This window comes from Ptychodera flava, chromosome 9 (assembly GCF_041260155.1).
Source record: "Ptychodera flava strain L36383 chromosome 9, AS_Pfla_20210202, whole genome shotgun sequence".
Taxonomy (NCBI): Eukaryota; Metazoa; Hemichordata; class Enteropneusta; family Ptychoderidae; genus Ptychodera; species Ptychodera flava.
In genome coordinates, this window is record NC_091936.1 from 22,187,783 (window position 1) to 22,215,768 (window position 27,986).

Consider the following 27,986-nt stretch of genomic DNA (forward strand, 5'->3'; position numbering starts at 1 on the left):
CTAGTGGTGAAAGGGTTGAATCAGATTACTTTACACAATGTACCAGATCAGAATAGGCTGTCATAGCCTAGATTGCTTTTCCCTTCGCTTGCCTTCGTACCTCCGTCTTCACTACCAGACGGAGGTACGGAGGCAAGCGAAGGGAAAAGCAATCTAGGCTAAGGCTGTCAAGGTGCAAGCTAACTGAAATCGGTCCAAAAGCTAACTGTTCTCTGCGTAATATTTCGAAAAAGTAGATTTGCAAATAGACATGCTACAGAGAGATACAATGTTTATGTACCTCAACTCAAATATTTCTTACCCCTCTTCAAGGAATATTTGACTCCAGCATCAAAATGCTTTGTAAAAGTTTTTGTGTAGATTCCATTCACAGCATGTTCAGCTGCACAAATAAATACACTCTTAAACATATTTTGAGACTGACATACTACAACTGGCATTGCATCAAAGGCTATCTTGTTAAGAAAAAATTACATATGTTTTGCAAGCGACAAAGATCTTCATCTCATACACTTTGTCTACAAATGCAGTACATAATGAAACTCACCACTGAGGGCGCTACAGAAATCGGTCCCAAATCCTACATTATGAAGTTACAGAACCACAGAACAGTTTGTGGCTTGCACTTTTGCCATCACAATGAAATACATAAACAATGTTACACAGACAAACAAAGTAATCCTATATTTTACATAAATAACAATGTCCTACACTACACTTCTTAAAATCAATTATAATTTGGTGTTGGTATAATTTTCTGGTTGTCATATCATATGCTTAGGTTGTAAAGGTTCTGAGGGTTTTTGTCATGGGATATATATATCTTATGATACATTAAATCTTTTTGTATCAGGCTGTATATATATATATATATATATATATATATATATATATATATATATATATATATATATATATATATATATATATATAATATATATATATAATATATATATACTGTAAATTAAGAAATGAGGAAACAATACATAAAAAGTATACCTAGGGTGACATTATATCCCTGGGCAATGAGACTGATATTGGCAACACACAAAACTACATTTTTTTGTCTGCTCAAAATTATTTATTTTGCAAATCATCACTTGTCATTTCAGATCAAAATCAGAGAGGGTCGGTTTGAATGTAAACAAGCATGGTGTTTCATCACTGGGAACCGGTGTCTCTTATAGAAGCATGTATCAGTGCCTCACTCTACCAATGAAAGGTTTCCTGCATCTATTTGACACATTATTTATTTTAATCTCTACCATAAATATATTGTTCTTATCTAAATATAAGAAGCTATCTGTTGTTTGCAAATCTGAGCAAAATGTCATAAAAATACCTGGCATGGCTCTTAGATTCCCTTCAGGGATTCCATAAATATTGCGGCATTGAGATGGTGCATGTATTTGTGATTCGGCATACAGAAAGACGACAAGAAAAACAAGACAAACTTTAAAGGGAAAAAATTTCAAGCAATGTTAATCCACTGAGACTGTAAACTAGTCTGTGCATTTTTAACAAAGTAAACTGGAAACAAACAAACTGTGCGTGCAAAGCTTCGGCGTGCAGCATGGGTAGCGCCAACTGTGCGACTGACTGCCCACGTCATAAGCTTCAAGGTTATTTTCAATTCAGTTCATTGATGCTACATTATGGTGCATTGGAAATGCATTGCTTCAAAACACACATAAGTTGTCAGAAATGAGAGGGGGAAAAAAGAATTATGAAGCCAACTTCTTAATTGCACAGAATTCTTGTAATGTTTTCAAAGTTTCTACAATACCGATAGGCCAGGTCTCCTGGCTTAAATTGTACCATTTATAACATGACTTAACTGCTTGTATTGCAACAACAAAAAAATTCCTGAAAAAATGATAAATTTACAAGGACTTAGTTCGCCACATCTGCAATATTTGAGATTACCAATTTGAAATATGGTCAAGAGTTGGACAACCTGAGTGGTCCTGGCTTTTGTCAGAACTAAAAAAAACAAAAGAAAAGCCACTTAAGTGCATGTAATTTCTCCGTTAGTCATCTAAATTTCACTTCTATCTTTTAAATGGCTCTGTCACCAGCATGAGTTATACCATGAAATATTCAAGCAAGGTGAAAATTTGAATTTTACTAACACTGCATTTAGTTCCCTCTCATGTCCCTTGTCAAACATTTTGTCACACCGCACAGTAAAAGTTGTTTCCATCCCTACGTGTATCTACATAGGACATCAGCTGCTGGGCATAACATTACGCAAGAAATAGTTCCTTTACTAGTACGCAACAAAATATTTGACGAGGGCTGATCACTTTTGGTGTAGAGTCATATACATTATGACTTAAAATCTCCCCCCCAAATTTCAAAAATATCATCTGGATAGATTTTGCAAGATGAGTTGGATGTAGCTGGCAAAGACACCAAGCACAAACACTGTGATCTGATATGACAGACACTGGACTGGTACATCTACTTGATACATCTTACACTTCCGCTTGCCTTGGCCCAACAGTTGCCAAACATCACGAGCTCTTCTTATCGGTGCCGTTTGCCACGCCATTCACTTTGGCTCTGCCCTTCATTTTGTAAAACATGTTCCCTGTGTATTTCCTGAAGAAGTACTGATGTTTGATCAGGACTGAGAAAGCATACACTATGAGCATGTTGGCTGTAAACACGAAGAGGCCGACGCCGAGTGACCAGAAAAATGTCGGCTTGGTGCCGTGCTCGTTGAGGTACTCTCTGCGGTGGACCATGTCCCATATCAGTGCGTTGAGTTGATCGTTAGTTGCCAAAGCGACAAGAACGTGGAAGAGTTGGTGACTGTGACCCACTACATCGAACTTGCCGGGAGCAATACACTCGGGGAAGTGGGTCGCAAACAGGAAAGCTACCATGGGCGCGATGAGGAACTGTCGCAGATGGGGACGGAACGACTCGTCTGGGCAATCTTCGGAGTAGCAGAGATAGAGTCTGGCTGCCAGGGGTATACTGTCGAATAAATACGGCACTGCAAAGGAGACCAGCCGCAGAATTTTCTTCAGTTTTTCTCTGTCGCCGAAACGCGAGCTGCATGCCGAGATGGTGCACATGACAGCGCTCACTGCAGCAAAGGGCAGATATGAGTTGTATAAGAGCCCTCCAATCCACGACGAAGGAAAGACATAGAACTTATAGGCAATGGCTGGCACCAATGCCGTAGAAGCTGATTGCGGCATAGTCGAAGAAGAAACACACGTGGCGGGCGTGCTCCGACAGGCAGTTGAAGAGATGGGCCGTGCAGCTGCCGAACAGGTAGCCGCACACCGAGATCAGGTAGATGCACAGCGGCCAGGTGTAGGAATCCATGAGGAAGTTGTGGACGAAGGACAGCGCAAACAGCTTCCACAGGAAGTACAGGAACGGCAAGAAGTGGGTCCAAAAATTCAAGGTCTCGTTGGTGGCCTGGAACATGCTCTTGAGGCAGCAGAGCAGCGAAGATCTGGAGGAGCGATACTTGGAGATGATGAACGGCTCCTGGAAATCGCTGGGCATCTGATTCACCTTGAACAACTTCACAGTCCACATGATGATGATGATGATGATCGGCGTCGCACTGAGATGAATTGAGTTGTAGAAATCTGTGAAGCAGACAAACATCAAGCTAACTTTAGTTTTGTATGCCTTTTAGACAGTAAAGGGCAGAGTCAAAATGCCAGTGGCTATCACAAAGTGCCAAATATTTTAACATAATCTTTGCATTGCTGGTGTTACACTAAGAAACAATTTAGAAATATTTGCGTTTGTTATTCAAATGGGTATTCAACATGATCTGAAGTCCCCATAGAGGGAAATCGTTCTGTGAGACAAATTTCACTCAGGGTGGCTCGACAAGCGTGCAGCCTCACATACATTCACAGCTGATTATCACCTGACCGATGTATTTTCAAACTACGAAATTTGATGAAAAGAAAACACACATAGATAGACACAGATATGTTGACTGGGACAGGGGAAAGTCATGAAGCAAATCAACATACATGTACAGAAAAGGCCAGAATGGGACAAAGCTATAACTTCATAAGCTGGCTTTACAAAATGATTTTGTCTGACACCATCTAGAGAAATTTTGGTTTTCCAAAAGCATCGATATTTCATTCAGTTTACAAGTTACATGTTTGTTGAACCTTTGCAAGACGGCAAAATATTGATATCATTGTATTTGTTTTATGTGATTTTCTATGAATATAGTACGGTACTTGTCTGTAAACATGTCGCCACAGGGTACCGCACACAATACATTGGTCTCACAGTTATGATAAATAAGTGTCATCTATTAACCATTTTTATTACACAAGCCTAACACCTGCGTCATGTACCGGTATGTGCCTGTAGCTCTACCCCCTCCCCCATCTCTGCATAGTATTTCAAAGAAAACAACTAAATCCCTTCATTAGTTTTTTTAATCATCAACAATTACAGATGATTATCGCCTAGGCTGAATAGCTTGACTGTTTTCTTCCTGTGATATTACACAAGATCACTTGTTTGCAATATGAATGCACATACATGTAACTGACATTACGCAAGCATTTCTCTCCATGTTTTCATCCTGCATACAATCACTGGATGGTAGTTTGCACGTCGGTGAACAAGTCTACCACTTTTGCATGAACAGTTTTCTTCACACTACCACCACTGAGCTATCATCCCTTTGTGAGATGCAGAGAAAAAAGTCAGATGTCTAAAAACAAGTTATTCAGTGTTCTCCCCAAAAATATCACGACAATAAATGTAATTGTTATGTTAATGAGTTTCTTTTGTCCTTTTTCTACTCTCTGGCCTAGCCCCTTTACCAAACTGATAATTCCCCGGTGCTCTGGGAAAACACCATTTTGTGTATTAAAGCACCTATCACAGCCTTATATCTGCCAACTTTAAAAGTATAGGCTCTGGCAAATCTATTGGCTCAGGGAAAGTATTCAATATACGGTGGTGACTCAAACTTTGTTTCAGTCAAACTCTACCTGACTTTATATACAAAATATTAATAATTTTGCGATTTTACTTTTCTTTACATTTCTTAATGTGGATTCTTCCCATTCCATATCATACATTTGGGAAAAACTAAAGAAGGAAACTAATGTGCATGATATGGTACAAGCTGGAAGATAGATATCTACATATCTACCAAACTCTGTTCAATACCAAATAACCGAGTCACCTTTGCCTCAGAGGCAGTATCTAACAGGTGCTATAGCGCTACACAAAATATATTTTATTCTGCCAATAATACCAACCTTCTACATTTTAGAAATAATATCAAACTTTTGCATAGTATCTAAAAAGTCCAGTATCAGCATACCTTAGATTTAAAGACGTCTTGAATTAGATGCACAGCTAACAATATGCATGACCTTGCCCTTCAAACCAAAAATTCAAATTAAAAGTCTCCCTATCAACCCCATGAGCTGTAGACCACTGAGTATTCATTTGCCGCATCAAAAATATTCTTATTATTATTTTACCTGTTTATGTATGTATTATTCATTTATTTATTTATTCATTTACATTTTCCAAGTCAAGAACGCAGACATAGCTAACTGCTGCTGAGCCAGAGGAATTCCCGATAATTTCATTAAGTTCAGCCGACGGGGATACAGGGAAACGGACACAATGAAAGAGACCGATCAAAGGTCCCGATACGGATCCATTGGCATCCAATGATACGATCAATGCATCCCTTAATGGCACCTCATTGAAGAACAGCTGCAGCTGTACCATATGTGAAGATAAGATTTGTCATTTCTTTCTCTCCCTCATATTTCTATTTCAAATCTGTGAAGTAATTTACAGTTAGACTAGTTCATGTCTGCGGTTTATTGATTGTACTTCTGTCATTCATAGAAAAATTGGTGTGGGTTGAACACAACACAAGGGACGTCCTTGAAAATCACAGCTCTAGGAGTAATTAGCTGGATCGTGTTCAGCCCTTCTGTACAGACTCATCTTTAATGGTGAGTTGCAGCTGGCAAAGATCTGATGATGAGCTATTGAATAACTACCGGTAGCTGTTACCATGGTAAAAGTCAAATAGACTTATAGGATAAAACAGTAAAGATACACCATATCCTAACTTCAAAATGACATGAGATGACAACTTTTACATTGTCCGGCAATATTGCAAAGTCAAACATCATCATGTAATGCTAGTATGATCCCTGTATTCCCAAAAGCATATTTCTTTTTGATGTTTTCATTTCAATTAAGTAGCCATTCTTCATAACGATTTTCAAGACCACTCATCTTGTCAAATTTTGCTGTGCAGTAAAGAACTGGCAATGGCAAAAACATACTTTGGTGAGTGTTAATCTCTCATTTTTTAAATTTAAAGCTTGGCTTGAAAAGGCCAGGGATAGGGATTAAGTAAGGCCAGGGATCGGGATTAAGTAAGGTGTTAAGACAGGGAGGGGGTGGGGAGTGGTTAATGCTATTCATATCTAATGCATTGTTTTAAGTCACATTTTAATATTCCTTTTCCCTATTGGGGACTAGCCTTGTATGAATTACAGGTAGGTCAGACACCTTTTTATTCATGTGCTGCCCTGCAATACTGCATAGAGCAATACTAGTATAATACCTCTTGGGAAGACACACATAAATATGGTTGTCTGGCAGAAATGATGTGAAAGGAGACATCGTTCCTCATGGGCAACATATTTCTCCCTCAAAACAAACCCTACACAACATCACTTGTCTTGTAGGAATACTGTCAAAAGATTGGATTCAACACAGACCCTGAGAACAGACCTTTGATCCTATTAGTCCACCTGGCTGTGATGCAACTATTGTTTTCCCATGGTATGATCGGATTTGCATAGTATTACAATGAACCTGGAGTAAAGTGTGTAAAACGTGCAAAGTTCGAAGACTAAAAATCGAAAAAAGACAATATCAAGCTGTAAATTACACCATTATCTAGGTTGTAGATGGACCTATATAAAATGTAATATTAATGTCATTTGTACTTAGGTGTGAGGCTTTACTGATGTAGCATGGATTTTGTCAATATGGTTGGACTTTGATAAGGAAACATTTGTACAGTGAAAGTGGAACAGAGGACTCAGTTCATACTACCATCAAAATGACAAGCTTATCATTGTGTTACTAGAAAAATTATAGCAAAAAATCTGTCCATATATAGAAAACTTTGCAATCAATGTTTCAAAGCCTACACAAGGTCTTTAATATAATCAGATTTACTGACATTCAGCTGTAACATCACAGACACTGTGACAGTGTGCATGATGCAGATTGCAGCATCAACCCTTGGACTGGTTGGAACAGCACGGCTTTATAACAGTAGATAAATCTAGACTTCTGGCAGTCTGATCAGACGTAGACATCTCATTTCTGGTGACACCGTTATCATGACACGGGGAAGACACTCAGCCAGCAATGCTGCAGGGAAGACGACCAGTCACGCTGCGAATCGCAACCTAGAAAGGCCTCTTCTCTATTTGTTGTTGTTATGGCAACTGCTTGAAAAGGTGTATTTTATGTTGTACATGTAGTTCACCTTGCAGATAACTGAACACCTGTGATTTTTTCAAAATTTGCGAATATCATTATAGTCTATAATATAAGTAGACTCAAGTCATTTTTTAAAATCTTTTTCCATAAAAAGCTCTTCTCCATTTTTTTTTCATTTTTTTGTCCGCTGGCTAACATATTAATATTGTGATTATGGTAATATTGAACTTGTCCAAATGCAAAACAGAATCAGTTGTTCACACTGAAGTCACTATATCAGCATCACTTATCTACAAAATTCTCCACAAGGCTCCATGAGGCAAGGAAATTTTTCAAATACATGTATGTTTAACATACGCATATAACATAATTCTTTAATTCAAATATATATATATTTTTTGCATTGAGCATGCATATCCCAAAACACTGGACTGGGTTACGGTATGAGTTAGGGAGTGGTTACTTTGCGTGTATCTGTAAAAATAGCCTTCCTTCCCCAGTTCTTCCTCACTTGTATCTTTATCTCATCTAAACCTGACTGTTTACATTTACACATCAGTGATTAGTATTGGGCCACACCTAGTCTGTATGTACATGTATGGAACTAGGTTAGGCAAGATTAATGACCTTGATACTGTCTGTGTTTGCGCTGTACCGTACCGGTACCTGTGAGTGCTCACGGAGGTACCTGGTACCTCCATGGTGTACTGTACCACTGCAGTGTGCATGTGGGTACCACTGCAGTGTACATGTGGGTAGAATTTGTCACTCATATACTTCTGCATTTTATCATTAACTTCACTTCACAACAGAGAAATTGCAGTAATTAGCCAAGCGCTCTGCATCAAATATTAACTGTCAACAACAAAATTCTCAGCCATGGAAAAATGCTGAATTCAAAGATAAAAATGTAAAGTTCAGAATAAATTGATAATTTGAAACTAATGTTTCACAAACAAACAGAGAAATCGTAAATTTTTGATCGAATAGCTACAAAGACGAAAACATCAATTGTGATAAACACTGCAATTGTTATTAATATCACTGTTAATAATTCAGGTAAGAATTTACTATTCAAAAATTGATAATCGTACAAACTCTGAGATTTAATGTTCTGTAAAGGTAGATTGGAATCGGTAATTCACAGACAACATTAAAATTTCAGGATCAGGCATGTACAACTTCACCCTATAGATGTGTATACATTGGATGTATTGTAATAATGGTAAAGAGAAAACAAGGGCTGATGGAAAAAATCTAAGCTTCCCCTACACCCTCTGCATTCAAAGATAAGGTTACACAGGAGAATACAAGAATAGTTTTTCCTTTTGAAATGAAACAGCAGAGATTGAGGAAGACGCAGGTTAAGGGTCACCTTCTAGAACGGTAAAAAATATGACTGCAGGCAGTACGCTCTACCAGGTATTCAGGTTATGAGATTTGTACATGTGACGGCTTTGTTGGCACACTAAAAGACACACACACTGCATAATGCCGGATTACAGGGCTATAGTGAGTCCGGTGAAAAACGCTAAAATTATTCCATCATGGGAGAAAAGCCTACTCTTACCTTGTGTATAGTGATTCTCACTCTCGCTTCAGGAATATATGGATTGGCAAATTAGCCAAATCAACGGAAATTATGCTGGCTTCGCCCGCCAGGACTTAAATGTTCAGTGTCCCATGCAATATTTGCACGCTGACGGTCACACCTTTCCTCTTATAGATCTACAGCTACACACAAGTTAAACATTACAAACTGTGCTTGAGAGCAAATGATGCTGGCTATAGGTTTTCTAAATGCTGGCTAGCTCGTTAGTGCATACCGTACCTGCACATGTAAATTAAGCTACGCAAGCCGATTTATAATGACAATTCCATTCATGAACAGGAGATCAAACCCAATCAGATTGAAATGGCTCCTCAGACCTGGGCTGTCCCGATCAGGCTGGTACGGTCAGATACGCACAGACACAGACGTGATAACCAGAGCAAACAGATGATGTCAGCCCTTCCTTGATTACTATGAAGATGGCTTTGCTGTTGGGCGAGGTTTTAATAAAGGGCTTCAACCTCTGCCTGGCAACTTTGATATGCTCCTAGCAATGTTCATCCTTTGAGGAAATTTTTTTAATAATTGTGAGACTCATTAGGGGAGCTACAGCTCTTACGTAACATCTGTGTGGAGCTCATCAGAAATAATGATAAGATGCCGACTGAAAGATCTGTACAGCTTTTCAAATTGAATGTTGTATGAAATGAAGACATTATTCATGCACTAAATTGTCCAGGAGTTAACTTGTGCCAGGCCGGGCCTATACACATTGAGGCTGTCACTCAAAATATCATCTTCAAATAATTCAGTGACGATAGTTCTTTGAAATTCTATTAAGTTCATGAAATATTGCCTTCTCTTTTGAAATATCTGCTCCTTGCTTCGTTTATAATTTATGTAGACATATATATTTATTTTTTTTAGCAGAGATCTTTAGCATTTCAAGCATAGACAATTATGGGTCTTCTGATATGGATTTAAAAGACAACGGATTTTTTCATGTGTCATTTCCATCAGTGTAAGTGCTATACAAATTAATTTGGAACACTTTTTTATCAATACTTGTATTTTTGGCTCAGAGAAAATTTAGCCCCAAAAACATAAATCAGGGATGTAACAGCTTGAGTGTCGGCACTATTTGGCTTGTGATTACACATTACATGTACTTGGCTTTGAAAATCTTGTGAACTGAATTTTATATTAACAGCTTTTTACATAGGCACTTGTTAAAAAAACAATCTCCATATTATTGCATTATCCCTGAAATAGAATCTACATTTTGAAATTCCGACCTTCAATAACATACTGCAGATACCATTTTCTTGGTGATTTTTAATACACAGAAATTTAAGTTTGTTGTACATGTTGGTTGAAATGGAAATATCAGTAAAAGAACACGTCATGACAAAATTTCATTTTTTCCAAAAGTCTCGGCAATCTATAGTTTTTTCTGTGAGCAAAGGTCAACAGCATGGGTAGATAATGCTCTGTTCCAGCTATCTGATCACTCACTGTCGGCATGATTGGAAAAGAAACCTGATTCACGATTCAGCTGGACTTTTACTCCATTCAGTATCAGCTCCTATTATGTGCAAATTAAGAAACATCTTGTACAATTGTCAGAGTTCCGACACAGTTTATAGCAGACCATAATTGCACGAGCCAATAACTTTAGTTGCCGGGAGATGACAAGTTTGTTTGGATGTAAATAATCAACAATGACCTGGGTTACCAAGAACCTCTATAATAGATACAATGCAAGGATGAATGAATTGATGCCTGCCAGGACCCTTCTCAGACACTAAGTTGTAAAACCACGCATAAAAAGTTATGGATGCTGAATGACAGTCAAATTACCTTGGGGTAATAGGGGTTTTTTGTGATGATTACAAACTATTTTTCCAGTGCAGTACCTGAGTTAGGGTTTACCGTGCTGTAAAAACCACTGCTTCATGATGCCGCCTCCAATGCCCTCATAACTTCATTTGGAAATATTTCAAAAGTTCCAATTATGCGAGAAGATTTTTTCTGTTAGCTGGCTTTTGTCATGTGATGGGCATGCTACCTACGATAATCGTTTCTCATTAAATTTGCTGACAATCAACTTTACACAACTGCATCTGAACACTTCAATGCAGTATACGCATTTCACTGTGTACACATATGTTGTGCATACAGTTCATGGTCACTAGCCTATTGATTACAGTGGCACAGCTAGGTTAAAAGCATTTGTTAATCCTCTTGCTCTGAGAGGGCAGCACTGTTCACAATTGTTCCTGACATTTACATGTACTTGTACAGTAGCTGGTAGTTGACAGTCAGCCAAACATTCCACTGAATGGCCTTGCAATATACAAATTCAACTTAATACATGTACACAGCATATGTGTATATCATGCTGTACTTTAAGTTCAACATGCTCTACTTTAAGTTCAAGTTACAATACTTGGCTACAATTATTTGTATTATATTATATTATTTATATATATTATATTATATATATTATATTATATTATATTGAATTTTATTATATTACATTATTATGTTACATTATATCATATTACATTATATTATATTGTATTAATATATTGCAAAAGGTGGCTCATATAGAAATTTTGCACATATCACCTCCATGCTTATTCTTTTTCGTACTTTTTATTTTCCATCCATCATCCAACAGGCGAACCCCATCTTACAGGATGAGGTACTCACAACCCGTTGCCCCGACGAAGCAATGAGGAGTAAAGTGCCTTCCTCATGGGCATAACACGGTGGGAGAGTCCCAAACTCACCATCCTTGAACAGTGAGTTTGTTACTCTGGACCTACCATGTAACGATGTTAAAATACGGTGGCATACTCTGTGATGGATGACACTGGGATGAGTTTCGGTTCATAGCACATCAAGGCACGCTATGGTAGTATATATTATGATTATATTGTGGATGATATTATCAAAATTACACCAGATGTCATTATTCCCCAGGGAATGCTCTTCCATCAGAAAATTTTTTAATAATTATATACTGATAGTCCTTGAAAAGCTTGGCGGTGCAGAGTGGTAGTTCAGTCTTTGATAACCTTGGTGGTACAAAAGTCTGGCAGGGCTACATGTACAAGGATGACAATATGTTTCAGCCTACTATGGAAACATGTTCAATGACACTGATGACATTACAAACTCACACAAAGGCCATTTTCTTGTCATCAAATTTTTCATCAAGTGGCTCTTTTCCGTTGGTTTTGCCTTTCAACTTCAAGCAACAGATGTCCCTGTACTTTTGCCGGTGACAACACTATAATAATTTCCAAAAATTTCCGTTGCATTTTCCTGATAAAGCAGAAGTGAGAATGAGATGGGAATCAGTGATAGCGATGCAAGTCATCAGCACGCTTCAATTCCTTTATAGATTTATGAGAACCTGTCTAAATGCTATCTTAGTCATCGCTGTCCATTCTTACAGTGTGAAACTTTTAATTTCTACATGCTTTAATATTCAAAGTAGACAGTTTAAATGTTATTGTAGTTACACAACAGATTCTGGGAATAACTCTTTATGCTACAGCGTCCCATTAAAAGCAGTACATTTTTTTACTTTTATATACAAAGGCAAGCAAATTCAAATATCATGGATATATTTGACAGATCTTAAGTATTCTTACAAGTTATATGTAGTAAATTTATTTGGAGAAGCAAATTAAAAGTGTAATCTTCATTATATATCACAGATCCTGACTATTTTTCTTTGTGCTACAGCGTCTATGTAGTATATTTTTTAATATTTACAAAAGCACATTTCGATGATAATGTACTGACAGAATCTGAGCATTAGAGTCAATCCTGTTTTCAATGTCCAAATGTGATGACAGTACTCAGGGAACTTTAACGAAATTCGTGGTGCAAATAAATAGAATTTTATCAGAAATATTAGACCGGCCTGCTAGTCACTTGGCTTTCTTGGGGCACAAGCAGTAGTTACTCGCATTCACCAACCATCTATGAAACAATTGTGTCAATTTTGCAATCACCTCACCATCAACGCAAGTCTGCTGAAGTCTACTCCTTCAATTTACTCTGTTTTGATATTTTTACACCCACAGACATGGCAAGCCTAGAGAAATATTTTTTTTTTTTTTTTTTAAATAATATTTTTTATTTTATTTTATCAATAACAAAGACAAAGACTGGCAAAGACTCTGACTGTTACAAAAGTCTAAACCAAAGGCAAAAAAGAAATACTACAGATACTGCAAGGACAATATTGAAAATGGATACATTCATTGTACAGAGCTGGTTTCATTTTCAGAGAGATAGGAGGAACTATGCGGCAAATTCCTTCCATTTGTCTTTATAAATAGACACTGTGTTCTTTCTTTTTGAAATAAAAAATTCTAGTCTTTGAATATGTCTGACTTTGATTCTCAATATCTGAAACGTTGGTGCTTCTTTTTTAAGTTTACAGTCATAAATATACTTTTTGTACACCAGTACTATGTTATTGAGTAAATCTGACCAATTTTTTCACCCAAAATAATCTGTCTTTGTGTTGGATTGTTTGGACAATTTAAAGTTGCGTGCCATAATTTGCACATATCTTTCCATACACTTTTAACAATGTCACATTCCACAAACAAGGTGAACAATTGTCTCAGGGACTAATTGACAAAAAGTACATAGGTCTGAACTTACTAAATGGGACTTCATTTTAAAAAGCGATGCATTTGTATAAATAATGTTGTGGTTAAGTCTCCATTGAAAATCACGAAGTGTACTACAGATAGTTACTTTGAAAGGCATTTTGTATATAAACTTCCAATCTAAATCCTCTTGGAAAATTCTGATAAAGAAAAATTGACTTCTTGGACTGACAAAATAAGAATCAGATATCATATCTCGAAGCAATTTTGAAGAAGATTTTCTAAGTGAAAGCGACAAATTCTGACCATGTACCATAACAGCATTTTCAGGTCGCACACAAACTGCTTGATGAATTTTCAGGTATTTAGGTATAGCAGATATTAGCCCTTGCCACTGTAAAAAGTTAATTTTGTTTATCCCAAGATTTCTAAAGAAATTCCAGTCTTTAAAATTGCCTTCAGAGGTAAAAATATCTGAGATATAGACAATTCCAAGTTTGTAGAAGTCATTTAAAAATATACTTTTCCCATTAATCAAAATATTTTTGTTATTCCATATTATTTCAAAAGGTGGGGGTAAATCATTTTGTGAAAAAGAACTCCATAATTGTAATATTTCTTTCAAAAAAGGAGGAAATTTTACACCAAGTGCCTTTAGTGAGTAAGTGCACTTAAAGATAAAAGGTCCACCAACTGGTTTCAAATAGTAATCAAAGACCAATTTCCAAGGATGAAAACGTGAGAAAAGATAGTGTTTGACCCAGGTCACTTTTAAAGCCTTTTGCAGAGCAACTATATCCAACATTCTGAGTCCACCTTGGCCTATGTCACCTATCATAGTGTCACGTGCTACTCTATCGTGACCCTTCCATATAAAGGAATAGATTTTTGAATTTAAAATTCTTAAATCTCTCTGATCAACATTGATGTGAGAGAAAATGTAGACAAACTTTGGAATAACAAGGGTCTTTACAATTTGCAACCTACACATTAGAGAAAGGGAACGTCCTTTCCAACAGCTTAGAACATTTGATAACCCTTCAAATGGTGCACTCAAATTCATTTTATATGCAGCTACAGTATTATAAGAGAAAAAAACACCCACAATCTTAATAGGCGACATAGGCCATTTCACCCCGAACGGTCTATCCTTACAATGCTTTGATTTTCCTAACCACAGTGCTTCAGTTTTATCAAGATTCACATGTAAACCAGAAATCACAGAAAACTTTGTGAGGAGACAAAGGAGGTTATTTGCTGACTGTACGTCACTGAGAAAACATGTTAAATCATCCGCATACGCTGAGCTCTTAATTTCTTGGTTCTCTACTAAAATACCATGAATGTTATCGTCATATTGCATTTTTACCAAAAGAAGGTCCAAAGAAATAATAAAAAGAATTGGAGAGAGTGGGTCCCCTTGTCTAACTCCCCTGTTAAATTGAAATATCTTGTAGAAAGACCCCTATTCATAACACAGCTAGACGGATTTTTATAGAAGGTATGTACCCACTTCATAAGTGAAGGGCCAAAATTAAAAATTTCGAGGGATTTAAACATAAATTCCCATTCGAGGCTATCAAAAGCTTTTTGAAAATCAATTGCCAAGAGAATACCTTCAATATCTGTGTCTTTAGTAAAGTTCATAATACCATCAATTAAACGAATACATTGACCAATTGTTCTATTTTTAACAAAAGCTGTTTGAGCCATGCTGATAATACTATCTAGCACTTTATCCATCCTATTGGCAATACATCTAGCTGCTATTTTATAGTCAGTATTCAATAATGTAATAGGACGCCAATTAGAAATATATCTTTTGTCTTTCCCTTTTTTTTCAACTAAAGTGATTACCCCTTGTGATTGACTTGTTGACAATTGCTCTTTTTCATAAGCTTCATTTATAGAATTTATTACGTACTGTCCGAGTTGACTCCAGAAAGTTTGATAAAATTTGACTGTTAAACCATCGTTTCCAGGCGTCTTGTTTTTGTTCATATTTTGCAGAGCCAGAGTGGCCTCTTTTAAAGTAATTGGACCTTCACATAATAGCTTATCACTGGTTTTAAGACTAGGAATATGTTCTCTGACAAAAAAAGCATCCCCTATTGATTCATCCCATTCCTGAAGACGAGTAGTGTAGAGCCTAGAGTAAAAGCTAAATATATGAGTTTGGATTTCTGCAGAGGATGTCAGCAAATTATCAGAAGAATCAAAAAGCTGAGTTATAAGCGATTTTTTGGCATTATAACGTTCAAGTCCCAAAAAATATTTGGTATTCTTTTCTCCAAATTCATACCAATCAGCACGTGAACGAATAAAAGCACCCTCTGCAATATAGTCATATTCTATTTTTAAGGCTTCTTGAACAGTTTCCAATTTAGCACGCACGTCATCTGAGTCATTATTACAAATCTCAATGTCAATATCCCTAAGTTTAGATTCCAATGAGTCAATTAACTCTCTTCGTTCTTTAGCTTTTCTTTTTGAAAACTGAATTGTGGTGGTCTTAATTTTAAACTTGATATATTCCCAAGCCCCTTGCTTATCATCTAGATTGTGATACTCATTCACCCATTGTTGAATACTACTGCTGACAAGTCTAAAATACTCAGAATCATAAAGTAAACTATTGTTAAATTTCCAAAGAGAGGTTCCCAGTCGACACCGATTATCTGTAATAGAAATAGTGATTGCACTATGGTCTGATAACACATTTGGTATGATATCACAATAATTCACTGTTGTTTGTAGAGAGCCACTCACTAAAAAGTAATCCAATCTACTCTGAGTCAAGGAAGGACGTAATCGACGCCATGTATAACGTTTCACACAGGGGTTTCTGGTTCTCCATATATCAATTAGATCAAACTCCAACAGAATATCCCTAAAAATATTAGCGGAATTATTCCACATTCTTGATTTTAACCCTGACCTATCAAGCTCAGGATTTTGGACAAAATTGTGATCTCCACCCCAGATTATCTCACGTTCCGGATCTAGATGAAGATCCTTTAGCATGTTGAAAAAATGTTCTAAAAGCTGGCATGAGAGTTCTCAAAATTTGGTCCATAAGTATTTACAAGGAGAAAGGGCTTGTTATTGATATCAATAGAAATAATAATAACTCTTCCTTCTGAATCACGGCTAACTTCATTGATAGTAAAATCTAGGTTTCTAATAATAGTAACAACTCCACGGCTACTAGAGGTGCCATGGGAGAAGATATAATGGCCTGGGAGAAATTTTGACCATCTTTTCTCATCCTCATGGGTTGAGTGCGCCTCCTGGATCATAATAATATTATATTGCGCCTCTTTCAGCCAGTCAAAAACCCTCCTACGCTTCCTCCCTTCCCCCAATCCTCTGACATTTAAACTTATTACTTTAACCATTTTCAGAAAATCTCCATGTAACAATTAACAATTTTTCCCTGCAGCAATCTGTAGAATGAACAAAAAAAGTTACGTGCCAGTCTCTAGCAGACAAAGACCAAAAACACAAAAACACACTGACTACAACATCAGTGAAACCTCCAAAAAGCACAGCATATAGAGTGCAAAAATAAAACAAAAATGATGCCAACCTGGCGCGAGGGAAGCTAGCGGACATACTATATATGGCTCAGTCATCTAGAGCCTTGCCCTGACAGACGATAAAATATTTTAAACAAAACCACTGACGGCAAAAAGAAAAAAAGCAAAGAAGTTGACAAATCCAACATATGACCCTTCTAGTAGATATCTGGCTTGGTAGCTATATCATTATAAATGAGTGATTACAGTAATGCAGAGCATCTAACACTTGGGCAAAAACAAAAAAAAAAAAGTGAAAAAAAATGTAGCGAACATCTGGCAGACTGAAACAATGTCTCCAACATCTTTGTCCGCACCTAATATTCAAAGTTGACGTTATCCTGGGGAGCACATTGCATCAGCATAAAAGTTTCCAAAGTGCGGACAGCCACAAGAGTTTGTATTTCTTCAGAAAGTGACTCCAAAATAAATTTATAATAAACTGTAAAAATGTTCGCAAAATGCCAAAAGCATAGCCTAGCCGTTCTTTACTTGTATTTTTTTTTTTCAATATAAGTAGCATAATCTGAATGAAGTTTGTTGTCGACTGACAGCTTTCCATATACAAAACAAGCCTATTTGTTTTGACAATCGTTTACAAAGGCAGAATTCATGATAAAGCGTTAGCTAATTAAAGCTTAAAGCTGGCGAACAGCTTTCTGAATACAGAATGAACCTTATTTCTGACTTTATATACAGAGTTGATGATATAGCGTTCGCAGAATAAAGTTTGTTGTCGACGAACAGCCCTCCGTTCACGAGACGAACCTGTTTCAGACTTCATAAGCAGAATGATACAGCATTATGATACAGCGTTAGCTGAAAGACGCCAATTTATGTCGACGAACAGCTATCGATAAGAGAACCAACCTTATTTCCGACTTTAAGTAGAGTTTATGATACAGCATCAGCAGAATAGAGCTTGTCGTCTACAAAGAGCTTTCCATTCACAAAACGAACCTTTTTTCCAGCTTTGTAAGCAGAGTTCATAACTTCGCGTAGACTTTGTTTCACCTGGTAGTCCGATTTACACAGGTCGACTTGAACAAAAACGTTTGTGTCCTTCAAAACTTCCCTTCGTCTCCTTAGAATCTGTTGATGGTGCATCTTCGACGAAAACCGCACAATGATATGTCTGGGTTGTTTGCGATAAGCTTCCTTCATGATGGAAGAAGGGGAGCGATGTGCGTTGTCGATATGAATGTCCGCCATCTTGAATTTATCACGCAATAGTTTACTCACTAAGTCAGAGCAAATTTCACCTTTCGTCTCGGGGATACCGCCAAAACGTAAATTGAGACTTCTGGACTGTCTCTCTAAATTCAGAGCAGTGTTTTCAGTTTCTGTTATTCTCTCCATTGCTTGGTGCAAGGCTTTGGTCAGCTTGTCTTTCTGCGTTTCGAGATTACTAATACGGTGACGTACCTCGAGCATATCTTGGCCCATGGCGTTCGCACTTTCTTCCAATTCCTCAAATTTTTGCTCCACCTTTTCCACACGTCCAAGAACTATCGTCTGTTCTTTACGAATTTCGTTGACCGTTTTGGAAACTACTTCGACAGTCTCAGCAAGTTCCGCGAGGCATTCTGAAATAATCGCTTTCAATGCTGCTGCCGACCATCCTTCAGGCAGACCACTTGTGGCATCAGATCCAGCTGCAGCTGTATCACTCACGTGTCTCTGAGAACGCATGCCATCGCCATCTTGAAAGTACTTTGAAATTGCTCCCTTGTCTTGTGGACGGGTTTTCGCTCCAGAACGGGTTTCTCTGGTTGGTGCACTCATTTTAGTGACTTCAGACTACACTGGTAGTCGTGTAAAAACTTTCTGTGAGAATATTCTATGGATTTTCAAAACTTTGTCGTCATAATTTCTACCAGTTCTGCAGGAGCAGCGGGCAGGCGATGCTCACTCCAACATGACCCCCTAGGCACCCTGCCTAGAGAAATATTTGATTATTATGCCACTGACTGATTTGGAAAATGCACCTGTATAAAGTCCTTTCATGGGATTCTATAATTTTGGATCAATTATCGAACACAGCTATGAAGGACAGTATTCAGACCATTAATGAATTAAAAGATTGGCTATTTGCTGTCTGATTAAAACGAGACTGAAAAACAAATAGGTTTATTGATCAAAAATTGTGAGAAAGAAAATAATTCCTTCTTGAACAAACACTGAAAGAGTGAGAGTATAGTTGTAATATGTTCAGTCTTCCAATGTTTGTACGAAACCTAGAAGAATAAACTCCAATATTACAGTTGTTTCAAACAGTAAAATCATCAATTTTTGGTGAAATCAGTAGTTAAAACTAAGGGCTGGGCAAATAGTCTCCATACGGAGCTCGTGAATATGATAACTGACATCATACATTTCTTATGCATTTTAAAATTGACAAATTTCACTCTGAAAATGACTGAGAATGCATATTTTTTCCACAGTTCAATATTTTTTATACTGTGTCCAGCTATGTGAATATTTTTCTGGCAAATGCAGAAAGGTTGCAAAGAAATTCTACCATTTGTGTCCTATCAATTGCTGACATTTTCTTCACCCTCCCCTTCCCATGTTAAATGGTACATTCCAAATTTCTCACTGACTGTCACCAAGGATATATTGCTACATACAAAATTTGTCTGAGGAAAATATAACATAGGGGGCCTCAAGTTTGAAGAGTCTTGTTCACCATGGTCAGTTAATTCTTGGATGGACATCTTACAATGGAATATATTTTATATTGAAACACTGACATGTGGCTTGTGGTATGCATGGCCCTGAGATTGCAACAGAAAAATGTTTCTACTGCGATTACAAGGCTGTAAATATCACAAGCCTGGGCCGCATGCCTTTTAGTTGAACGCTCAGATTTACATGTAGTTTTGAACTTAGATAAATGCTAGCTTGGAGAAAGGTGTCAAGTTTATTGGTTGTCCTACTGCAAAAATGCATAAAAAGTAACCAGATGTTTAACTTGTGTATTTTTAGTCACTCCCACGGGCACACTGTTATTGGCAGGATGTCTATATACAGAGACACAGAGACCGGACCTCTGGAGGCCTCTGTTGTAAAAATTAATACCGGCATTTGGTAGGCGATGACAACATTTCATTCATCAACTTTGAGCCTCTGACTTCTTGTAGGAGAAATCTTATTACGTTCATTGTGTCAAGGAAAGCTGCAATATTTGCCTCTGTAATCATCTACAGATACAGATTTGAAGTTTAAGTATTAATATCATGAGTCGGATTTTCCACAGAAAATGGCTAAATTTTTCTCACAGGTGCACAACATTGTTATGGTAGGTTTCTTGTTACAGTCTTCAGTGTTTTGCTGGTGACTGTGTCAAACTGAACTGGAGAGCTCCCCTCCCCCACCCTCCCCCAATGAGAAAAGGGACTGACATCTTTTGAAAGAGGAAGGCTTACCCCACTTCATGACTATGAAATTCTAATGACTCTGCAGAACATCTGTAATTTCTCCAAAAATGAAAAACAGAGATTACTAATATAGAATGACCTCTGTATCACGCATACATGCCATCTGTTGTGAATCTGGTCTTTCATGACCATTTTACCGGTACTTTGGTCCCAGGTACGTATTTCTAAGAAACCATACTTAGACTGAAGTGATATAACTAAGCAGCCACCGAGTACTGCAGTCTCCATTAGTTTTCAAAATGTCACAATTTTAATGACTACAATCGTGAACATGCAAATTATATTTCTGCTTTTGTTTTGATGCCTATCGCACACTCCATAGATAGGCAACTTCCCCATGAGCAAAAATACTTCTCCACGCAGCATATTCAATTACTAGACAGGAATGTACATAAAACATTAATATTCATATTTCTTTGACTAACAACAAATTTACTGGAATATGCCATTCAAATTCAATAGAAAAATTACAAATAAGGACTTAATAGTCAACCTAAGGTACACAGATCAATTATCATTAGGAATAGTGAATAAAATTGCATATACCAGATGTCACATCATACGTAAAACTTACTTATTTAACCTTTTGAGTGAAAAAGTCAACTTTTGTCACCTCTATAAAATGTAACTCAAGTAAATTTTTTTTATTTTTGCCAAAAGTTTGATAAAAATCTGCAGCCAATGAAATGCGATGTCTTGTTGGTCCAAAATCATCAAAACAATTACAGAAAAATTCACAAACACTGGTAAAATGTTGCCCTAAAATTTTGGTGGGAAATATAATACGCTCTCAAAGGTTTAACCCTTTCAGCAACCACCGTGCTTTGGCCCAAACACATTGTTATTACCGTATTCCTCCGATTCTGAAACCCCCTTTTTAAAACGAAAGGTGCTGGAACGGCGGGGGGTTTTAGAATCGGAGGAATACGGTAATGTTGTTGGTGGATATGGTAACACAGAATTGCGGGGTGAGCAGATTAACTTCTATTTCTGTAGCATTTTTTTTTGTTTTGCAGATTTTGCATTTATTCCTTACTGTATCTCAGGAAGATTCATAAAATACAAAGCTTGGAAGAGGGAAGTCAACATCTTGGAACTTTCTTCTCCATTTTCTTCAAACATGACCCTTGACAGTTTTCGGTCGCCCTCTTCCTTGGAAGGTTGATGCGCTGTGGAAATTCACAATGTGGATCGTCTCCCAAACAGAACCCTGGTGATATTTGTACAAGCTATATAACACAATTTCTTAAAGGGCAAGTAATTACATGAGTATATTATCACTCTCTTGGCTTACAAAGGAAGGTAAATTACACTTTTTTGACAAAACACAATTTATCAAATTTTCATTTGATATAAAAAACACATGCACGTAACTGCAATGGATGCAAAACATGCTATCAAATTAATTTGAAATGTCGCAGAAGAGCTGTTTGGTCCATATGTATTGTTCTTATATATACTATGAATGTAAAAAACAATATTATTCTGAAAAATTAATCACAATTTGAGTGAAGCAAATGTTTATTCTGTGAGGAATATAAGTAGGGGTAATAGGCCAAACTCATTGAACTGGGACCAATAAAGCTAAACTCCAGAGCAGCTCACCTGTGACCTATGTCCCGCTTTGTGGGACATTTTAGCGCGGAGTGTAGCTGCATATTAATATCGGCCTGCTGATTGTGGTCAATGATTGGAGTTGGAGTTGGATTCTATGAATAGTATTTCATACCTGAGTTTAATATTAACGTGAGGGTACCAATGCCTGCCTGCATTTTCCTCGTTTTTCTAATACAATTAATTTACATATGGCTGGTGCAAGGGCTGTGCTAAAAGTGAATGTGATGTACAGAAAAATGTTAAAAACCAATCATTTACTGATAGAAGGAATGTTTGTGCACCCATGGACACATATTTTTACTTTCTATTTCCCTGGAATGCTGACATTTTTACTTTTTGCAAGCCACATCTGAGAAATAAACCAGTTATGACAAATTAACATGGATTTGCTGTGGCCTTATACCATGGAAACAACTTTCTGTTCAGAAAAAGAACACCCCAAAATTTCACTTTTTTCTTTCATTTTATTTAATTACTCATCCAACAGGCGAACCCAAATACAGGATGAGGTACCCATAACCCACTACCCAATGGAGCAATGAGGAGTAAAGTGCCTTGTTCAGGGGCACAACACCGTGCTTGAGTCTTGAACTCACCATTCTGTGACAGTGAGTCCATTACTCTGGACCTACCGGGTCTCGAACTTACCATCCTCCGACGGTAAGTCCAGTACCCTAACCACTGCCCCACAGTGGTAAAGTGAGGAAATTTCAGACCAGAGAAGCTCTCATGCATCTTGTGTGATATCATGTACTCTGCATGTGATCTACATCATGATATCGATGACCATATGATAAAATCTACCAGGGTCACAATACTGAGAGGAAGAATGAGATATTACGGCGAAGACAAATATTGATAGCTGATACTGCATTTGGCAATAGCCTGGTTCACCCAGAAAACAAATATTCATCCAAATGAAACCAAAGGTCTGCAAACACTGTCTCTTTCTCATGGTGTTTCTGTACACATTTTGCGTCATCTCAGATCCTTCTGATCAACTGTCAAATCCTACACACTAACAATCTTATCAATTTCTGTCACGTTCATTAGTTCAACATCATCATGTAGCCCTAGAGTTTACTTCCCAGTGACTATGGCATCGGTGCTTCTCAACCAACCACTGCCTGAGTTGACAGAGTTGCCGCCTCCACGTGAATTTTGTAAGTTGGTCTCATCTTTTGAGGGACCTCGATCGTAAAAGCCTTTTACTCTGCGCTAATCATGAAGGGCAATTCATGCAGTGGGTACATACCGGTATACTGTACAGGGATGGTCTGACCTTAATTTGTTGTTCACGCTTCAAAACTATACAAAATATGCCACGCTTTTAAAAACAATTGCACCATAGGGACTTTGTGAGGATGGGGAAGTGTGAAGGTCAGTGGCAAAATGAAATTTTGTAAGCATCAGTTTTTACGATTGTACAAAACTTCCATCACTGTTGTACCGTACTATCACCGTGGAGGGCATGGGGGAAAAACTTTATTTTGGATCACTTTCCAAACATTTTTGAAAATTTTTCATCCAAGGAATATGCAGCTTTATTACAATCATATCTTGTGCTTTGATACGAGATCAGCTTCTGCTATCAAACCATCCACCATCATTGTTGTTCCTTAGAAGTGGCGCTCACTTCTACAAGACACTGGTATAAAACCACTTTCTGACGCAATGCATACAACTATTAATATCCTTCATATTGATTTTAAGCAAGCATTCAATCTACAATATGGAAACATCTGAGAATAGATATATCTGCACCAGGCCTTGCCTATCTCTCTATATTTTGCATAGCTTTGGATCTCTCTAACTGCATAGGTTATCAACTGGCACTTGAGTAAAGTAAAGTAAAGTAAGCCTTTATTGAAATCGTATCCCAGTTGGGATCTTGATCATAAAGTACAATAAAGGTTTTGCAAAAACAACAATGAAAGAGTATATATAATATATATATAAATTAAATATCTATACATGAGGTCAACATATTAAAGGTTCATAAATAGTTTACTTTGTCTTTTTCATTTTGTCTTGTCTGAGTTTAAAACATGTATGTATGTATTTTCCCAATTCACATAGTGATGCTTTATCTGTCCTTGAAAAGATGCTTACAAGGTCTTGTGTGCCTCTGAATGCGTTTTTACAAATGTTTAGTTTACTGAAAAAATCATGCCTAATGTCTGTGTATCCTTTGCAATGAAAAAGAAATGTATCTCATCTTCTACTTGTTGTTTTGGCAAATTGGGCATGCTCTGTCTATGACATCAAGGTTTCTATATCTACCTGTTTCTATGTGTAGTATGTGTGCACTAATGCGTAACTTGCACAGGGCTGACCTGTGATCTGGGTTTTTTATAATATGAAGGTAGCTTTCGAGAGAGAAATCTTTTTTCAACTCTCTGTATGTGCGAAGTTTATTTTTATGGTGCCCTTGTCTGGTATCATCATGAATCAATTCAAATGCACATTTTTCAAATAGCTGTTTAACTTTTACATTAAAATTAGTTTAAACTGTTTGTCATTTTCTATCTTTACATTCATGGCATCTCCAATATTTACGAGCAGCAACGATTGTTTAATTCCTGACACCAATTATCTGTATGTGCATTGTCCAGTTGACAACCCAGATCATAAGCCTCACGAGTCAGTGTTGTGTATCTGCTTTCTTACTTATTTTTAACCAATATTTGACCATTTGTGTTATGCTTGAAACAATTAGAGGATATCTACCCAGTTCCATTAAACATGCTATGTTGGATGCTTTGTTATTCACTTTAAGTATGTGCTTGCAAAATTTAATGTGCAACTTTTCAATTGTGTTTGTTAAGTTTGTGAGTATGGTTTTTGCATTTGTGCATATGTCTGCAGTCCATACTTCTGTACAGTATAGCAGAATAGGTTTTATCATGGCATCAAACATTTGTAAATGGACCTTAATTGGAATATTTGACTCTGCAAAGAGTAACTGTCTCAATTTAAAACATGCCTTCATAGCTCTGTTTTTCAAATCAATTTGTGCTCTGTTTAGTTTTCCTGTAATATTTAACTTTATGCCAAGGTAAGTATATGTTGACACATTTTCAACTCATTACCATGTATAGTAAATTTAAATTTGTTGAAAATTTTCCCGATTGTTGAAAACCATGATTTTTTGATTTGAGAATGTTTATGCCTAAATGCCATTTTTCACAATAATGCCCTATTGAATTTATAGCATTCTGTAGCCCCGTAGGTGTCTCAGATAGTAGAAGTAAGTCATCGGCATAAAGTAGACATGATAAAGTACTCCGTAATAAAGTTGGTGGGTCATTGGTGACACAATTAAGTGAATCTTTTATGTCATTAATGTATAGGTTAAAAAGCAGTGGGCTTAAGCCGTCACCTTGCCTTATTCCTCTCTCCATGGGAAACTGTTCAGTGAGTCCCTCTTTCACCCTAATGCAACCCTTCGAATTTAAATAAATTGACTTAATGATGTTATAAAATTTCCCTGTGATACCATACTTTATTAGTTTGTGTAGAAGCCCCACATGCCAAATTGAATCAAAGGCTTTCTGAAAGTCTATGAAACAGCCAAAAATATATTTCCCCTTACTCAGATACTTTGTAAGTAATTGTTTGAAAACAAATATATGATCACATGTACTAAACTCTGGCATAAAGCCAATTTGTTCCCTAATTATAAGGTTTTCATTTTTAATATGAGTAATTAGTCTTTGTTTTAGAACTGAAGTAAAAAGTTTACTAATTGTACTTAGCAATGTTATCCCTCTGTAATTTCTCGGGTCATTTTTGTCTCCTTTTTTATATATCGGTACAATAATGCCTGTGTTCCATGCATCAGGAAAGTGACCGCTAGCTAAGATTATGTTGAAAAGAGTTTTGATTTGTTTAATTAATACATGTCTACTTGCTTTTATCATTTCATTTGTTATTTTATCCATACCTGGGGCTTTCCTGTTCTTTAAGTACTGATGGCTTTTTGAGTGTATGTAGCCTCTCAACACCATGGGAAGATTGGTTAGGTTTTTATATTTCAATAACATGTTTGAAAAGTAGAATGTGTGACACTTAAAAAGTCTACAATAGCAAGAATAATGATAACAGTGTGCCAGAAAGCGAGGGTCTAGTAACCATGGTGTAAGATTAGAGAATTATGTAATTAGGAAGTACATGTATGTAGTTGTGTCTCAATCATTTTCAACTGTCATATGTTGCATATGAAATACAGATGCACATTCGAATCACCGACGGTATAATCTATCCAAGAGTAACTGTGAATTTCCTAAGTACTTTGATAGAAATGTGTGGTTTTGGCCATAGTTCTATATAGCTTCAGTACAGTAGCTAGAGGTTTTGCCTGGGTATTTGGGTCGGTCTGCTTTTGCCGTCCGACCCTAATACCCGGGCAAAACCTCAAGCTACTGTACTGAAGCTAAGTTCTATAGGATCATGGGGACAAAAACATGTAAAGTTTACACTATGAAGTAGGTTACGCTTTTGTCATTTGTCGGCTCTGAAGGCCAGTAACTTTCTAGTGCCAATTGCGAACGATCTTATATTCGATTTTATACCGTAACGGCGTAATGAAAGCTGCCCTCAGAACACAAATGATTAATAAGGCAACGTTTTTTTTCTGTGTTTTCGGATTGGTTCCTGTGAAAAGACGAGTTCCGAAGTTTTTGCAGAAATGTTTGTAAAGCGACTAGCTGTGAGTGGCCACCACTGTGTTTTGTGGAGACCAGATCAAAACAAATCTTGGTCTCATTAAAGAAAGAAGAACGTGTATTGTAGTGACAACCATGTGTAATTTGAATGACAAAGCCCAGTATTCAGTAACTGCAGCTACCGTGTTTCCGTCAATATCTCTCGACCATCATGTATTGTCACGATGAAATTTCCGTGACAGACGTGAGTTTATTCCCGCAACCAAACGAACAGATTCCTTTATTTGAAATTCGGCGACATCAGCACGGACGGCGATGTTTTATATCGCGCACGGGAAAAAATGCAATGCTATAGTATTGCTACGCTGTCACAACTTGCGTAGGGCAACGAATATCTGAATGGATGGCTAGAGATTCTTCTGGAACGACGTCTGTGCGTTGGATTTTTTATCTGCAATCGCCGTGTACCTGATTACACAAGCGACTGTTGATCTGAAGCCAGAGAAAGGACAATCGATGTGTTCAGCTGGATATATCCGCACTGTCTAAGACAGCATTTTGATCACTTCAGCACTGAGGTATTTACAGAAAACGAAATTTACTTCGACGGTGGGAAGCAAGCAATTACACTCTACACACAAGTTCACGATTATTTACATTACCACTGCCGCACGAAAAGCCGCAGTAAACTTAAATAATCTGTCGCCATATACTTACATCTAAATCTTCTCTCCCTCTCTACAAGTCGACAGATCACCCGCTTGTCAAATCACTGCCCGATTCAACAGATCTTCGATCCTGCCTCCGCCCTGCACCAGCAGTATTAGGGTTTCAGTACACTGATCAATATGTCGGTCGTCCGTAACGTTTAGTTTATGGACGAAGGCGTGGTAACGCAGAATTAGACCACCTAGGTTACTGGTGCTGAGTAATCAGGTTATATAATATCAAAACAAGGGCTTTCGATTCAAAGAATGGGGTTGCTT

At 37.2% G+C, this 27,986-nt stretch overlaps 1 protein-coding gene across 2 annotated transcripts; it reads right to left on the bottom strand.

The window, feature by feature from the left end:
* Nucleotides 1–952: 952 nt before the first annotated feature.
* Nucleotides 953–27,899, bottom strand: LOC139140360 (membrane progestin receptor gamma-A-like). Of its 2 annotated transcripts, none has more exons than XM_070709563.1 (2): nucleotides 27,718–27,899; nucleotides 953–3,614 (listed from the first exon to the last, which is right to left on the bottom strand). In XM_070709563.1, exon 2 carries the CDS (start codon nucleotides 3,210–3,212, stop codon nucleotides 2,517–2,519), a length of 696 nt encoding a protein of 231 aa, XP_070565664.1. In that variant the 5' UTR covers nucleotides 3,213–3,614; nucleotides 27,718–27,899; the 3' UTR covers nucleotides 953–2,516. The 2 variants fall into 2 exon arrangements, with proteins under 2 accessions (XP_070565664.1, XP_070565665.1); XM_070709564.1 differs by lacking the exon at nucleotides 27,718–27,899 and adding an exon at nucleotides 9,077–9,420.
* Nucleotides 27,900–27,986: the final 87 nt, after the last annotated feature.

Excerpts from the sequence above, each read along its gene's own strand:
- LOC139140360 (XM_070709563.1), bottom strand. The coding sequence starts at position 3,212 with ATGCCGCAATCAGCTTCTACGGCATTGGTGCCAGCCATTGCCTATAAG.